Source organism: Rana temporaria, chromosome 1 (assembly GCF_905171775.1).
Source record: "Rana temporaria chromosome 1, aRanTem1.1, whole genome shotgun sequence".
Taxonomy (NCBI): domain Eukaryota; kingdom Metazoa; phylum Chordata; class Amphibia; order Anura; family Ranidae; genus Rana; species Rana temporaria.
Window position 1 is genome coordinate 483,206,697 of NC_053489.1, and position 17,753 is coordinate 483,224,449.

The window sequence follows — 17,753 nt, forward strand, 5'->3', positions numbered from 1 at the left end:
TCTTCCTTACAAAAGTCTTCAAGTTCTTTGAGATTTCTGGGCTGTCTGTCACACACTGCTCTTTTAAGGTCTATCCATAGATTTTCAATTATGTTGAGGTCAGGAGATTGTGAAGGCCATGGCAAAACCTTCAGTTTACGCCTCTTGATAGAATTCTCCCGTGGATTTTGAGGTGTGTTTAGGATCATTATCCATTTGTAGAAGCCACCCTCTCTTTAACTTCAGCTTTTTCACAGATAGCATCAAGTTACCATCCAAAATTTGCTGAAATTTTATTGAATCCATTTTTCCTTCTACTCGTGAAATGTTCCCTGTGCCACTGGCTGCAATACAACCCCAAAGCATGATTGATCCACCCCCATGCTTAACAGTTGGACAGAGGTTCTTTTCATTAACCACTTCGTTACTGAGCCTGTTTTTCAGATTCAGTGTTTACGAGACTAAAACAGTTTTTTTTGCTAGAATATTACTTAAAACCCCCAAACATTATATATATATTTTTTTCTAACACCCTAGAGAATAAAATGGCAGTCATTGCAATACTTTTTGTCACACCGTATTTGCGCAGCGGTCTTACAAGCGCACTTTTTTTGGAAAAAATTCACTTTTTTAAATTAAAAAATAAGACAACAATAAATTTGGCCCAATTTTTTTATATATTGTGAAAGATAATGTTATGCCGAGTAAAATGATACCCAACATGTCACGCTTAAAAATTGCGCCCGCTCGTGGCATGGCGTCAAACTTTTACCCTTAAAAATCTTGATAGGCGACGTTTAAAAAATTCTACAGGTTGCATTTTTTGAGTTACAGAGTAGGCCTAAGGCTAAAATTATTGCTCTCGCTCTAACGATCGCGGCGATACCTCACTTGTGTGGTTTGAATACCGTTTTCATATGTCGGCGCTACTCGCGTAAACGTTCGCTTCTACGCGCGAGCTCGTCGGGACGGGGCGCTTTAAAAAAATTTTTTTGGGCTTTTCGCATTTATTTTTAGTTATTTTACAATTTTTAACACTGAAATAAAAAAAATAAAAAAATTATCACTTTTATTCCTATTACAAGGAATGTAAACATCCCTTGTAATAGAAAAAAGCATGACAGGTCCTCTTAAATATGAGATCTGGGGTCAAAAAGACCTCAGATCTCATATTTGGGCTTAAATGCAAAAAAAAAAAAAAATTTTGGAAATGTCATTTTTTCAAATGACAAAAAAAAAAATGTCTCTTTAAGAGGCTGGGCGGGACTGACGTTTTGACGTCACTTCCGCCCAGCAGAGCTATGGGGGACGGGCGAAGGAGATTTTTCCTTCAGTCTCGTCCCCGCTCAGCTGCCGGATGGTCGCGATCCCCTCCGCCGCTACCGACGGCTATGGGCTGGAAACCAAGTGGTTAAGTTATGTGCCCTTTCTTCTCCAAACGTACCTTTGCTCACTCTGGCCAAAAAGTTATATTTTAACCTCATCGGTCCACAGAACTTGTTTCCAAAATGCATCAGGCTTGTCTATATGTTCATTTGCCAAGTTCAAACGCTGATTTTTGTGGTGAGGACGTAGAAGAGGTTTTCTTCTGATGACTCTTCCATGAAGACCATATTTGTACAAGTATCTCTTTATAGTGGAATAGTGTACCACAACGCCAGTGTCTGCCAGATCATTCTGGAGGGATCGTGCAGTCAAACGTGGGTTTTGAATAGCTTTTCTCACAATCCTGCGAGCTGTTCTGTCTGATATTTTTCTTGGTCTTCCAGATCTTGCTTTAACTTCCACTGTTCCTGATGACTGCCATTTCTTAATTACATTCTGAACAGAGGATATTGACATCTGAAAACGCTTTGCTATCTTCTTATAGCCTTCTCCAGCTTTTGTGAGCGTCAACTATTTTCAGTTTTAGTTTTCTAGACAACTGCTTAAAAGAACCCATGGTGCCGATTGTTGGGGCAAGGTCAGATGAGTCTGGGCAATTAAAACCTTTGAGATTGACATCACCTGGTCTTCCCAGACGATGATTGGGAACAATCCATGACACTGGCAGGTCTCAGCTTTGCAAAGGGGCAGTGCATGCTATAAATTCTGCAGGGTACCCAAACTTTTGCAGATGCCATTTTTTTGTTTTCTGCAATTTTTAAAGTGTAAATGATGGAAATTAAATCTAACTTTTTTTGACATATTATAAGAATGTCTAATCTGTAATTTGATGCCTTTTGGAGATTTTTCCATCTTTCCTTGGCTTCGTTATGCACATTAATAGAAATTTTTACCTGGGGTACCCAAACTTTCGATCCCCACTGTACTAAACGCTGCTAAGGCATGCATTCCCCTCTGTTGGAGATCGGAGAATCCCCCGGCAAAGTCCCTATAGTTTGCAAAAGTTAATGAACTCAGAAATATAGAAGATCTCATTGGCACCTTGCATAATAGGGAGGAGGCTAATAGGAAGGAGGCCTTTCGGGAGACCTGGAGACCTTGGCAGCACTTTACATATACAGACACCTATCTCCAAGAAGTGGCGCAGTCCTTTTGAACCCGGTGGGCGTATTCGGTTTACCAGTCGGAGTGTACTACCCTGCTCTCCACACTTTCTTGATTCTGTACTCTGTTATTGCTCTTCTCCATGCCTCCCCTCCTCTTCCTTTCCTCCTGACCCTTGCCCCTCCTTTACCCCGTTACTCTTATCCCCTCCCCACAACCCCTGCCCAAACATGGGCAGCTTAGTCAGATGCTGAGAATATCCTGTTGCGCATTACTCTTTCATGTGTTCCATGTCTGGGCCCGCTTTGCTTCCCAAGCAACTATAAAACTGATAAATTGTTATCGTTTGCATGGTATTTTACGTACTGCAGTTAGCTCTATGTCGTATATATAATGGTCAGGATGCCTCTACAGCTGTGCACATTGTCATTACCCAGGTCCTGAGCCCTTGCCCATTTGCCTTCTCATTGTGCAAGGCCGGACTATGTGCTCTTTCTCTGTTGTTTTATTTTATGACCGTGTATGTTTATGCTCTCTGTTCTTTGACATGTATAACTGCTATTGTGGTGATTGTCAACTGTATTTTATACAATAATAAAGGATTTAATTATAAAAATTGTAATGCATTAAAACAAAACTGTACAGCACTGTAAAAGTGTCAAACTATAGTATACAGCAGGGGTCTCCAAACTTTTCAAACAAAGGGCCACTTTATTGTCCTTCAGACTTTAGGAGGGCCGGAATGTGGCCAGCAGGGGCAGAAAATGTCACGGGCCCAGCATCAGTGAGAATAATTATGGCCTTAGGGTTGGTAGCCAATAGGAGGAGGTGTATTCCCCCTATTAGTAGGAGGAATAGTATCCCATCATTGGGATCGGTGGAAAATATAGTGCCCCAATGTTGGTGTCAGTGGGACAAATGCGTTATATCAGTGGGACGAATTGTGCCCTAAGGGCTGGATAAAGACTAGCAAAGGGCCACATCTGGCCCTTGGGCCGCAGTTTGGAGACCCCTGGTATACAGTACGGTATATTGAATATTGAACTTGTTGAAACACTAGCAAATACTATCTTGAAAGTTGCGCTTCATTGACCTTCAAACATGTTATGTGTGTCTTGCCTTTAGAAATGAATGAAAGAAATATGTGCCATGTTCACTGACATTGTTTACATAGTAACATATAATGTATAGCCTAAGGATACAGTAACCTTATAACTGACAAAATGTATAACTGAATTTATTTCATCCATGCTGCACATTCAAGTTTTTCTGCTACTTGGCGTGAATAGTTAGAGATGTGGTGATTATTTTTTTTTTTTGTGCTACAATGAGGGATAAGATAAGTAAAACTGCTTCTTAGGCCTCGTACACACGATAGGTTAAACAGAGGACAACGTGTGTGGGCCCCATAGGTTATTTAACAATCGGTTAAAAAAAAGCCAACTTGTTTTAAATTTAACCGATGGATTCCTAACCGATAGGACAAAACTGATCGTTAGTAGGCACGACCATCGGTTAAAAATCCACGCATTCTCAGAATCAAGTCGACGCATGCTTGGAAGCATTAAACTTCATTTTTTTCAGCACGTCGTTGTGTTTTTTACGTCACCACGTTCTGACACGATCGTTTTTTTAACCGATGGTGTGTAGGCACGACTGACCATCAGTCAGCTTCATCGGTTAACCGATGAAAACGGTCCATCGGTCCGTTCTCATCGGATGGACCGATCGTGTGTACGCGGCATAACTGGTACCCTAGACAGATGTGAGCAGTTTGGGAGTTAACCACAAGGGGGCGCTGATGGGGTTATGTGTTCCCTAAAGTGTGTTTACAACTGTAGGGGGGTGTGACTGTAGGTGTGATGTCATCGATTGTGTCCCCCTATAAAAGGGATGACACGATCGATGCAGCCGCCACAGTGAAGAACGGGGAAGCTCCGGGAACCGATCACTGGACTCCAGCGGCGATCGGGTTCGCGAGTCCCACGGTCCCGGTCACGGAGCTTCGGACCGGGTCGCTTCAGGGAGCTGTGAGAACCGATCTATCGGTGGTGTTTAATCGCTCTGTTCTCGCTGTTAGGGCCAGCGGAGGACAGATCAGCATTGGACTGGTGCTGCATCCACCTAGGCAAGTATGATTAAAGCGGGGGTTCACCCTAAAAAAAATGTTTAACATTACATTGAGCTCACTTTCCGATATTGACAGCATACTGTTTTTTTTTTTTTTTTTTTCGTACATACCGTTGTATTGTTATTTTCCCCCCGGCTTCCAGGTAGTGAATCCCGCGGGAGTGGGCGTTCCTATGCACAGGCTAAGTGATTGACGCAAGACAAAAGCTTTCCCCCGGCGCATACGGCTGCGTCACGAGTTGCCGAAAGAAGCTGAACGTCAGTGCGCAGGCGCCGTATAGAGCCGACTCGCAGTCCGGCTTCTTTCGGCAACTCGTGACGCGGCTGTATGTGCCGGTGGGAAGCTTTTGTCATACGTCAATCACTTAGCCTGTGCATCAGAACGCCCACTCCTGCGGGATTCACTACCCGGAAGCCGGGGGGGGGGAATAAAGATACAACGGTATATACGGCAAAAAAATAAAAAAAGATCAGCATACTGTCAATGTCGGAAGTGAGCTCAATGTAATGTTAGAATTTTTTTTTAGGGTGAACCCCCGCTTTAAGGTCTAAAACTTTTTTCCAAGTGTAAAAATGTTTCCTGCTGTTATGACATGTTCCTTTCACAACGCTACATTTTTGTCCACCGGACAGCTGACTACCCCTTTCTTTCCTTATCTTTATTCAGAAAGGTGCTGGTATAGTTTTCACAGAATGCAACACTTGTGAATGGAGAGAGGCATCCTGTCATTCATCTGTCTCTTCCCCGGGAAAGTATTTTTTACTAAAGCTATATCCTAGAAACAATTTTTAAATTGGTCTCCAGTTTCAGCCCTTTCACTGCCACCAACATACAGCCCATTCCCCAGCAGCTGTCGTGGGGAAGGGGTTATATATGCTCCTGGCTGCTATGCATTTAATTTCTTTCAGGCTTACTGTCCGCTTTTCACAAAACCCCAATACAGTCACCTCTCCCCCCCCCCCCCCCTCACACACACACACACACACACATCATTCAAGTCCTACACCATGTTTCCTGGGCTCAGTCATCCCACCTCATGGTGGTTGCTGATCTCTCTTAGCTTATAAGAACATGAAAGCGACAAGGGTTTGTCACTTCTGCTGTTATTTTCTGTGGCTGATGTGGCTGGGGAAGAAGCTAATGGAGTGCAATCTGGGCTAGGGTAGCTTTATATGAGTGCAGGGAGGACATTAGGGGTCCATTATACTGTTTGGGGGTTTAAACTAATCTAAAGGGCTAAAATGATTTTTTAGTATGTCTGCAAAAAAATACAAAAACATCTTTGACAGCAAAAGGGTTAAAATTCAGACTTAATACTTACTGGCTCATCCAAATCAAACATTTGTCTTGCCATGTTTCACCTGTAAAGACAAATATGAAAAACGATTCAAAAACGATATCTGTTAATATTTTTAAAAACCTAATATAATTACATTGAAAGAATGTAGGAAAATGTGGCGACTGCATTGCACAAGATATCTGCTCCTGCTCTCCCATAGCGAACACTGACAGAATGGGACAATGATGTGTGAGGCGGGTACTGTCTGAAAGCGGCAGAAATGAAATCTCAAGCAAAGAAAGCCTCAAAACATGCAGCCATCAAATCTAAGAATTGGTAAACTGCAATATATTGTAATAAGTGTTTGCTTTTGGGTCTAATGGCGCGTGTACACGATCGGTTAAACCGATAAGAATGGTCTTATGGACCGTTTTCATCGGTCCAAAGTGATCGGTTATATAACCATCGGTTAAAAAACAGCCAACTTGTTTTAAAATTAACCGATGTATTTCTAACCGATGGGAAAAAAACTATCGTTAGTAAGCACAACCATCGGTTAAAAATCCATGCATGCTCAGAATCAAGTCGACGCATGCTTGGAAGCATTGAACTTTGTTTTTTTCAGCACGTCGTTGTGTTCTGACACAATCGTTTTTTTTAACCAATGGTGTGTAGGCGCGACTGACCATCAGTCAGCTTCATCGGTTAACCGATGAAAACGGTCCATCGGTCTGTTCTCATCGGATGGACCGATCGTGTGTACGCGGCATGATACTGCATTAAGCGCAATATCCCTTTAACTGACCCAATCATTGCAGTTTTAGAACATGTGCCTGCTTTTCAAAAACATGGGCCATCTTCATAACTCCAAACCAAGAAAAACCTACCAAACAAATCTGTTCTCCTCCCCTTGATTATCGCAACCAGGAGCTGTAGAAAGAACCGGGTGCCCTGTTCCTCCATCTCACTTTGGAAAGCCAAAGTGAGGCAAAATAAATGAATCAAAGACCCTCAAACAGGGGAACACATAACAGGTTTGGAATCCTACTGGATGTAATTCTTTTCAGGACTAAATTCATGAATTCATGAGTCTCCATGAATGGGCAGTCCCATTGTACCCAAGTTGATTCACCAGGGTACAACCAGCCTGTCGGATTTTTGGCATGAGATTACTGTCAACGACTATAGCCACTAGCAGTAATCATCGTGTCATGCCAGAGGGAGGCCGCAAAGGCTCCCCACTGGCAGAAAACAATTATTACGGCTAGCAGCTATTGCTGCCGGCACAGGCTGATTGTACCGACAGGTTGGTTGTATGCAGAACACAACATCTCTGCGGGAGGCATTCCCCCATCAACAATGAATGTTTTGATGGGGGAAGTTAGTCATTTCAATGACACTGGAGTCCCCCTGCTTGTCATCCTTGCAAAAACAAAGCAACTTTGCCAAAGCTTTCAAAGCTGCGTGGCCTTTTCTACATTGACACGGTTTCCGGTTAGAAAACCAATGAAAATGACAAATGGGATATCGTTCATGAATCCACGCATAAAGGCTCCCTGAATGTACTTATTTAGGAAAACTGCAATAAAATCGAAACTAGATTGTAAAGAACTCATCTCTCCTCCAAAATTCTCCCCTTCCATACTGAATACTTGTTGGAGATGTGGGAGGGCTGAAGGCTTCATGCTCCACATTTGGTCTTCCTGTGAATTACTCCAACCCTTCTGGAGAGAGGTCCATGATCTCATTGCACAAGTGATCACGTTCACTCTGGACTTTACCCCAGCACAATTTCTTTTACACCACATGACCCTGTCTAAAAAAGACTACCACAATTCACTGGCTATGCATACGGTGAATGCATAAGACTCTGCGTTTCTGTACACTGGTGGTCTATACGCATCCCGACCATTAGAGAATGGTTTGCCAGGCTCTCTAAAATAGAGGAGATGGAAAAACGTATTCATATCTCACAAGAGCAAATACAAAAATTCATGAATACATGGTTCTGCTGGACTCTACTGGACTTCAAAACTACTGAACACTTCCAATCCTACTGATTCTCAGATTCACTCATAAGCTCAATAATGGCATGCAATGCCAAGCTGCGGTTTCCAAAGCGAGCAAAGTCCTTTCTTGTATTAAGAGAGGTATGGACTCCAGAGACAGATATATAATTTGCCCCTGTACAAATCATTAGTAAGACCTCATCTGGAATATGCAGTTCAGTTTTGGGCTCCAGTTCTCAAAAAGGATATCGGAGAACTGGAGAAAGTGCAGAGAAGGGCAACCAAACTGATAAGAGGAATGGAGGAGCTCAGCTATGAGGAAAGATTAGAAGAACTACATTTATTCACTCTTGAGAAGAGGAGAATAAGGGGGGATATGATCAACATGTACAAATATATAAGAGGTCCATACAGTGAACTTGGTGTTGAGTTATTCACTTTACGGTCAACACTGAGGACAAGGGGGCACTCTTTACGTCTAGAGGAAAAGAGATTTCACCTCCAAATACGGAAAGGTTTTTTCACAGTAAGAGCTGTGAAAATGTGGAACAGACTCCCTCCAGAGGTGGTTCTGGCCAGCTCAGTAGATTGCTTTAAGAAAGGCCTGGATTCTTTCCTAAATGTACAGAATATAACTGAGTACTAAGATTTGTAGGTAAAGTTGATCCATGGTAAATCCGATTGCCTCTCGGGGGATCAGGAAGGAATTTTTTCCCCTGCTGTAGCAAATTGGATCATGCTCTGCTGGGGTTTTTTGCCTTCCTCTGGATCAACTGTGGGTATGGAGTTGGGTGTATAGGATTGTACTGTGTTTTTTATTTTGTTTTTTTATTTTTTGTGGTTGAACTGGATGGACTTGTGTCTTTTTTCAACCTGACTAACTATGTAACTATGTAACTTATGATCACATTCTATTAGCAGAAACTGTCCTATCAAGGACGGATGGACAGGAATAGGGGAGCGGGTAAAGTCCCTGACCTACCTATACCCCAAACCTATATTTCCCTTAAAAGGTAACTCCACTTCCGCGGAGGAAAAAATTGCAAATAAAGAAAAAATAATATAGCGTATACAACTTTGACACAAGTCATATTGTAATTGAATGTTATTAACCACTTAAAGACCAGCTGCCGCAGTTGTACTGCGGTAGGTTGGCTCTCCTGGGTGAATCGCCGTCTTTGTACGGCAGTCATTGTACATCAGCTGCTTTAAGACCTCCGCCGGCCACCCACAATCATTCCTAAGAGAGACGGAACGTGGATCTGTCAATGTAAACAGACACATTCTGTCAGGGGAGGAGAGACAGATCTGCTGTTCCTAGTGATTAGGAACAGCGATTTGTCTCCTCCTCCAGTCACTACACTCCCCCCACAGTTAGAAACACCTACCTAGGGAACACTTAACACATGATTACCCCCTAGTGTTAACCCCATCCCTGCCAGTGACATTTAAGTAATAAGTGGATATATTTAGCACTGATCGCTGTATAAATGTTATAAGTGTCAATGGTCCTAAAAAAGTGTCAAAAGTGTCCGATCTGTCCGCCGCAACCCCCCCCCCCCCAAAAAAAAAAAGGCAGATCGCCGCCATTACTGGTACCAAAAATATGTGGAAGAATATAAATTGGCCTAAACTGATAAAGAAATTCGCTTTTTGTTTTTTTCGAAATTGTCTGTCTTTTTTTGTTTATAGCGAAAAAAAAAACAACAAAAAAAACGCAGAGGCGATCAAATACCAACAAAAGAAAGCTCTATTTGTGGGGGAAAAAAGACATCAACTTTGTTTGGGTACAGCGTCGCATGACCACGCAATTGTCAGTTAAAGCGGCACAGTGCTGTATCGCAAAAAATGGCCTGGTCATTAAGGGGGAAAACCCTTCCGGTCCTTAAGTGGTTAAAAATGATCTTTCCTTTTCAATCTGCAGCTCTGTAATTTTCTGTAAAATGCAATGCATTTTAGGCTACCTGGAGGTGTTCTTTACACAGAATGTGTACAGAACGCCCTCCCAGAAACCCCCTGCAACAAAAATTACATTTTTGGTGAGATACTTCCAATAGGAAATCATGTCTAAAAGCATGCAGGCCCAGCAGCTTTCCTCATCGGTGCCCTGCAGATGCAGCAGCTGATTGATAAGCATGAAACCACTCCCATTACATTCACTATTTCTTCAGAATAAGGGCCCTTTCACACGGGCGGATCAGTAATGATCCGCTCCGTGTGTCCACAAAAGCTCAGCGGGGATCCTCTGTCTTTCCTCCGCTCTCCCCTATGGGGGATCGGATGAACACAGACCATATGTCCGTGTTCATCCGATACAGCAGACAGAAGAAAAATAGGATTTTCTTCTGTCCACAAATGCGGATCTTTGCGGAGGCGGACGATTACCGGTGGCAGCGGATGGTCATCCGCTGACACCCGTAATCACATAGGGACCAATGTATGTACTGTTTTCATCCGCAACGGACGGATGAAAATTCGGACATACGGTCTGCACGTGTGAAAGGGCCCTAATAAAAGGTAGGAATCTGCAAAAAAGGTGTATTTTTAGTATATCATACATTTTGATAGTCTGCTGGCAGCAGGGATGAATGCTGCACCACCCGAGCACCCGAAAACATTTACGCTGATGGGCCAAACTGCTGCATGTATATAGTCTTACTGGATTAGGCTTGATAAATATCTGAGAAAGATTTTGTAATATTTCAGATAAAGAACTGATAAGAAAACATCAGTATTGAGTTTTAATAGCAGTAGCATACATACCATCCTAGAGAACAGGAACCATTTACATGTGTTGTTACTTCCTCATGTCATAACAGCCCAGGGATTTATTCAAATTGGCTATTTGTGTATGCAAGATGTGTCACTCTAGTCTCATGTGACTCGTGGAGGTTGGAAGCTCTCATAATAAGAAAATCTCCTAAAGCACATAGTGAACTTCTTGTCAGTTTTAGAAGAATAATAAACCTGCACTAAAATAGCGGAACGTTAAAGCACAATAAGTTTGCATCACTACTAAGGCTTCATGTACACGGGACGTTTTTACAACCTCTCCTGAACTTGACAGATAGAAACCCACGTTTAAAATGTCTGTTTTGCTGTGTTTACATGCTGCGTTTAGAAGCCTTTTTTTTCTTAATAGCAAATGAAAAATACGAGTTACCACGTTTAGAAGCATTTGGCGCTTGAAATGCCTCTAAACTCAGCTCCTGAACGCATTTTTTTGCATTCCAAAAAAGCCTCTAAACTCAACTACAGTTGAACCTCGGATTATGAGCATAGTCCGTTCCAGGAGTATGCTCGTAATCCAAAGTACTCGCATATCAAAGCGAGTTTTCCCATTGAAGTCAATGGAAACGAAAATAATTTGTTCCACATTGACTTCAATGGGATGCAATACCGAATGCGGCCAGAAGTGGGCGGGGCACCAGAGAGCGCTGAAAACGGCCGAAAAGGCCCGAGGATACTCCTGCTCGTTTCCTGCGCCCCCGTACCTCAGGCCAAATGAGGTACTGCAGTCCAATGTTCAGCTTTTCTCAGGCTCCTGCGCCCACATACCTCAGGCCAAATGAGTTACTGCAGGCCTATTTTTGGCTCTGCTCGGCTTCTGGGCCCCCCAGTACCTCAGGCCAAATGAGGTACTGCAGGCCTATTTGGCTTGAATTCTGCTCGTCTTTGCGAGTCAACACTCGCAAACCGAGTCAGAATTTAAACAAAAAAGTTTCTCGCAAAATCAAAACGCTCTCAAGCCAAGTTACTCTTAAACTGAGGTTCCACTGTACCTAGAAACAACTGTAAACATCCCTGTGTACATGTTCTTATAAGATAACATAGAGGAGAGTTCAGGAGCAGTTGAAAAAAATACCCAACTGATCCTAAACGTCTCTTTACCAGCAGCAGTGTACATGAGGCCTAAAGCTGGGTAAAACAGCTGCAACTGCATTTAGACACCCATAAATTACTCGACCCGTTTCAATCAGGCCCACCGGAGCCAGGTCCCAGGACATACATATATCTTAAACACCTAAAAGCTCACCTGCTGGTTATCCCCACTGACTGGTAACTGATACATTACCAGCCTCCTGCATTGGCCTCCTTTACCTGGCCACTACTGTGAGCATTCCTTGGTTTACAGGACCTTTATGTCCTGGGACCCACTATCCCCTTAACTTTTGAATGCCCTATTGGGCACACAGGTCTGTTTCATTAGACTTGGTCATAGTTCACATGCACCTATCGTTCAACTGGGACCCTCTCTCTGGGAACAAGAGACTTTGTGCCTCTAGACCGTCTCCTGACGAAGCGAAAGCGAAACTAGTCGAGACTCGAGACTAATGGTCTCATGATTTCAATTTTTTCACCGACATTTACCCCGTCTGTTAAATGGGGATTGCACAACCGGTGACCTGATTGTGGTCAAGTTTGTATTCTTTGTAATGTTTTCATGTATTGTATTTTTATTCTTGTCTTCAATGTTTATTTGTTAATAAATACTTTCGTAAATATGAATTATTCAGGCTTTTGAACCTAATTATCAAGTACCGGTATAGTCCTCCCTGCCCACATTACTTCATTGGAGTCTCGGGGTTAACTGGGGAATCCTTGAGACCCCTCTATCTTTTCCATAGAACTAGGACGATGGTACACCCCCTATTTACTTTTATAATCAAAAAATAAAAAGGTTTAATCATATTCTCAATCAGGCTTCCGTCCGGGTCACGGAACAGAAACGGCGCTGCTCAAAATATGGAATGACGCTCTAGAGGCGGCAGACGAAGGAGAATCTTGTCTCCTGATACTGCTGGACCTAAGTGCGGCTTTTGACACTGTAGACCACGGACTACTACTGGCTAGGCTAGCTGAAGTAGCCGGAGTCGCTGAAGGTGTTTTACCCTGGTTCTCCTCCTTCTTGGAAAACCGATCACAAATAGTGAAACTGGGGTCTTTCACTTCTGAAAAAGGTACGGTATCATGCGGAGTCCCTCAGGGATCTCCCTTGTCGCCCGTATTGTTTAATATCTATCTTCGCCCTCTCTTTGAAATCATCAGTAACCAGAAGTTACTTTACCACTCCTATGCAGACGACACACAACTGTATTTCCGCATCTGCAACAAAAAGGATCATTCTCTTGGACTAGAGAAATGCCTTACTCAAAGGCCCCGTACACACGACCGGATCTATCCGCTGGGATTGATCCGCGGATCAGTTCCAGCGGACAAATCCGGTCGTCTGTACGGCCTAGCGGATATTTATCCGCGGAGATTCCTCGGGCCAATCCATTTCAAGCGGATATAAATTTCTTAGCATGCTAAGAAATCTATCTGCTGGAATCCATCCCAACGGATGGATCCGCTGGTCTGTACAGACTCACCGAATCCATCCGTCCGAAGGGATCCCCCGCATGCGTCGCAATGATTCAACGCATGCGTGGAATTCCTTATATGACAGCGTCGCGCACGTCGCCGCGTCATAATCGCGGCGACGGCGCGACACGTCATCGCCAGAGGATTTCGGCGCGGATTTCAATGCGATGGTGAGTACACTCCATCGCATTAAAATCTGCTGAAATCCTCGAGAGGATTTATCCGCGGAAACGGTCCGCTGGACCGTATCCGCGGATAAATACTCCCATGTGTATGGGGCCTAATAGATAACTGGATGACAAACAGTTATCTTAAACTCAATGGTTCGAAAACAGAACTTCTCCTGTTTCACGGCAACTGGAAAAATCACCCCGCGTCAACATGGACTTCCCCAGACTCGCCATTCTGGGTAAAACTATCACCCCTAGCACCAAAGTCAAAAGTCTCTGAGTCATTTTCGATACCTACATGACAATGGATGCACAAATAGGGTCAGTAGTCAGCGGATCCCACCATCTGCTGCGCTTACTATGCAGACTCACGCCCTTTATCCCGAAAGAGGACATTGCAGTCGTGGTGGGAACAATCATCAATTCCATACTCGACTACGCAAATGCCCTCTATCTAGGACTCCCCAAATACCAAATCACTCGTCTGCAAGTCGTTCAAAATACGGCCGCTCCACTAGTGACCGGAAAAAAACCATGGGAATCAATCTCACCTTCACTGAGATCCCTTCATTGGTTGCCAGTAAAAGACAGATTCACTTTCTTGTACAAAGGGTTTTATTGAAAAGTCACATCCAACATTGTAATACAAAACAATTGTAGACATAGGCCAGTAGGAAACACAGATGTAAACAAAAAAAATATACATATACATATAAAAAAAAGTAAAATATATATAAGGATAAAATAAATAAACTAGTAGAAATAGAACGACCATTATAATGCTCAATTAGAAAAAAAAAAACTGGAAATCCAAGAGTAGTCAGCTGAGGTCAGCAGGATATTGACATCAGATTACAGACAGGTAAGTGAAAATCCTGATAAGTTAGATTAGCATGCCAATGATCTCGCAGAACCATGAGTGAAAACATGAGGCATCAGACAGTAAAATAAAATAAAATAAAATAAGGCACTCTGCCTAATACATAAGTGTATTCAAGGCAACGCCCCCCAATATCTATGCGAAAAAAATAAAAGCCCATAACCCCAATCGCATTCTGCGATCCACCAATCAAAACCTACTCCACATACCCAAAGCCAGATACAAGTCCAAAGGAGATCGAAGATTTGCAGTCCAGGGACCTCGCCTGTGGAATGCACTATCCGACTGGAGTCCGACCACTTGGCCTTCAGGAGAAAGATTAAAACCCATCTCTTCTGAGGTCAAGGGGTTCCTTACCCATGAAATGGATACAGCGCCCAAAAGCGATTCAGTTCGCATGTGTTGCGCTTTACAAGTTTCTCACTCACTCTGGTGTCGGAAGAAGACCCCCGAAGTCGGAAGAAGACCCCCGGAGCTGCCTAATAAATTACTTTAAAAACCTGTGTAGTGTGTTTTTTTTTTTCTTGACACTTTTGCCCCCAGGTGAATAGGTAGGGCTACGTTGTATCCCATACTCATTCACATAGGGTGTGGGGGCCGGGATCTGGGGGCCGATAAGCCCCCCGCCTGCAGACCCCGACAACCAACGGCCAGGGCTGTCGGGAAGAGGCCCTTGTCCTCATCAACATGGGGACAAGGTACTTTGGGGTGGGGGGCCAAACCCACCCCCCATGTTGAGGGCATGCGGCCTGGTACGGTTTAGGAGGGGGGGCGCTCGCTGTCCCCACCCCCTTTCCTGACCGGCCAGGCTGTGTGCTTGGATAAGGGTCTGGTATGGATTTTGGGGGGACCCCATGCCTTTTTTTGCCGTAGGGGTTCCCCTTTAAATCTATACCAGACCCAAGGGCCTGGTATGCTCTTGAAGGGGGGAACTAATGCCGTTTTTTTATTTAAAATTTGGCCTGGAGTTTCCCCTCAAGATCACCAGAGTACAAGTCGCATGCCAACGTCGGAGCATGCAAGACGGCGTTCCGACTTTGATCTGACTTCAATGATATTCAATGGGCTGCAGTAGGATCAAAGTTGGACTAAAGTAGTACAGGGAGCATTTTCAAAGTCGGTTCGACTTGTGTCGGAACAGTTAAGACGGCTCCCATAGGGAAACATTGATTTTTACACGTCATGCGACATGAGCTCTCAATGTCGGAGCGTTTGTCGCACCAGTGTGAACCCGGCCTTAGAAGGAAATAATCGTTTTTAGTGCAATCAGCAAATATGGCTGTCCTTGTACTGTACATACTATATATACACAGTTGCAAAGTAAAGACATCGACATACATTGATAATATTATATATTGTACATTAAATCTGTGCCATTTTAATCACTTGTTTCTTGCACCTGTATATCCTTTATGGAAAATATTAATTGTTACACTTCTGCTATGGGTGTATTGATTGATTCACCAATAAAATTGGAGATGATTGAGCCATTCACACAGGACTAATATCTATGTGCCCCATGGAAATGGAAAGGCACAGGTGTACATTATTGTCTGATGGAACACGCAGCTGCTGTGTCCCAATATGATACGCAGTATGCGTTTGGGGACCTGAATATCATTGCTCGGGCTGAGCAGAGCAGCGCTGGTTTCCTGAACAGTACTGTGCAGTCATTCCAGGTAATGGATGGGCACCACACCCTTGGGAGTATAATATTTTTATGATTTTGGTCAATTTTAAATAAAAGGCCTTGAGCAATTATATTTTTATGGGTCTGTGTCTCCTATGTACTATATGCATATGACAGGGTTTGACAAATTTGCTTGGAATCTAGGAGCCAGTTAAAAAAGTTAGGAGCCAGAAAACACGCCCGTCCCACCAAGCTCACACGCAGAAGCAAACACATACAGTGGGGATCGAAAGTTTGGGCACCCCAGGTAAAAATTTTTATTAATGTGCATAACGAAGCCAAGGAAAGATGGAAAAAAATCCAAAAGGCATCAAATTACAGATTAGACATTCTTATAATATGTCCAAAAAAGTTAGGGGGTAATCCACAAAAGGGATACGCCGGCGTATCTACTGATACGCCGTCGTATCCCTGTTTCTATCTATGGAACTGATCCGCAGAATCAGTTTCACATAGATAGACAGAAGATCCGACATGTGTAAGGGACTTACACTGTCGGATCTTAGGATGCAGTACCTCGGCCGCCGCTGGGGGCATTTCGAGTCGAAATGCCGCGTCGGGTATGCAAATTAGCACTTACGGAGATCCACAAAGCTTTTCAGCTTCGTTTTTTCTCCGTAAGTATTAGTTTGCTATCGCAAAATTAGGGCTGCTTTTACAAGGTGTAAAGTTAGTACACCATGTAAAAGTATACCCTTCTTTCCCGCGATGGTGTATTTTTTTTTTTTTTCCCGCCGCAACTCGTATTTTTTTTTTACGCCCGTCGCGATTCTCAAAACCCGGCCCGACGTAAAACCGCGCAAAGCACGTTGGGAAAATGACATCGGGAGCATGCGCAGTACGTCCGGCGCGGAAGCGCGCCTATTTTAAATGGGAATCGCCCCATTAAATTAGGAACGCCTTGCGCCGGACGATTTTAAGTTACACCGCTGCTAATTTCAAGGTAAGTGCTTTGTGGATCGGGCACTACCTTGTGCAATTTGCGGCGGTGTAACTTAAATGACAAAAGTTATGTTGCGCCGGGTGTTTGTGGATTACCCCCTTAGATTTTATTTCCATAATTTACACTTTCAAAATTACAGAAAACAAAAAAAGGGCGTCTGCAAAAGTTTGGGCACCCTGCAGAGATAATATCTTGTACTGCCCCCTTTGGCAAGTATCACAGCTTGTAAACGCTTTTTGTAGCCAGCCAAGAGTCTTTCAATTCTTGTTTGAGGTATCTTTGCCCATTCTTCCTTACAAAAGTCTTCCAGTTCTTTGAGATTTCTGGGCTGTCTGTCACGCACTGCTCTTTTAAGGTCTATCCATAGATTTTTAATGATGTTGAGGTCAGGAGATTGTGAAGGCCATGGCAAAACCTTCAGTTTACGCCTCTTGATGTAATCCCCCGTGGATTTTGAGGTGTGTTTAGGATCATTATCCATTTGTAGAAGCCATCCTCTCTTTAACTTCAGCTTTTTCACAGATGGCATCAAGTTACCATCCAAAATTTGCTGACATTTTATTGAATCCATTAGGGCTGCAACTAACGATTATTTTCATAATCGATTGGTTGCCTGATTACTGTTTCGATTAATCGATTAATCGGATAATAGCCTTAAAAAATTTTTTTTTCCATTTTTACCTTTTTTTGGGCCAATTTGTTGTTGGGCAGATTACAAAACACAAATTGCCGCAAAAACACATTACATGCTTTTCTGCAGCTTCTCCATTGAAGTATATTGAACCAAAAAAAACAAAATAGCACCGTTTTGCATTAAA

The 17,753-nt window shown here is 43.2% G+C and overlaps 1 protein-coding gene across 5 annotated transcripts in view; it reads right to left on the bottom strand.

Moving 5' to 3' along the window:
* Positions 1-17,753, bottom strand: part of NFKB1 (nuclear factor kappa B subunit 1) — a 175,527-nt gene that overhangs the window by 136,064 nt on the left and 21,710 nt on the right. For all 5 annotated transcript variants that reach the window (XM_040329914.1, XM_040329919.1, XM_040329905.1 and 2 more), the window contains exon 2: positions 5,922-5,961. In XM_040329914.1, coding sequence (XP_040185848.1) covers positions 5,922-5,954 — 33 coding nt within the window. In that variant the 5' untranslated portion in view covers positions 5,955-5,961. The remainder of the gene's footprint in view (positions 1-5,921; positions 5,962-17,753) is intronic.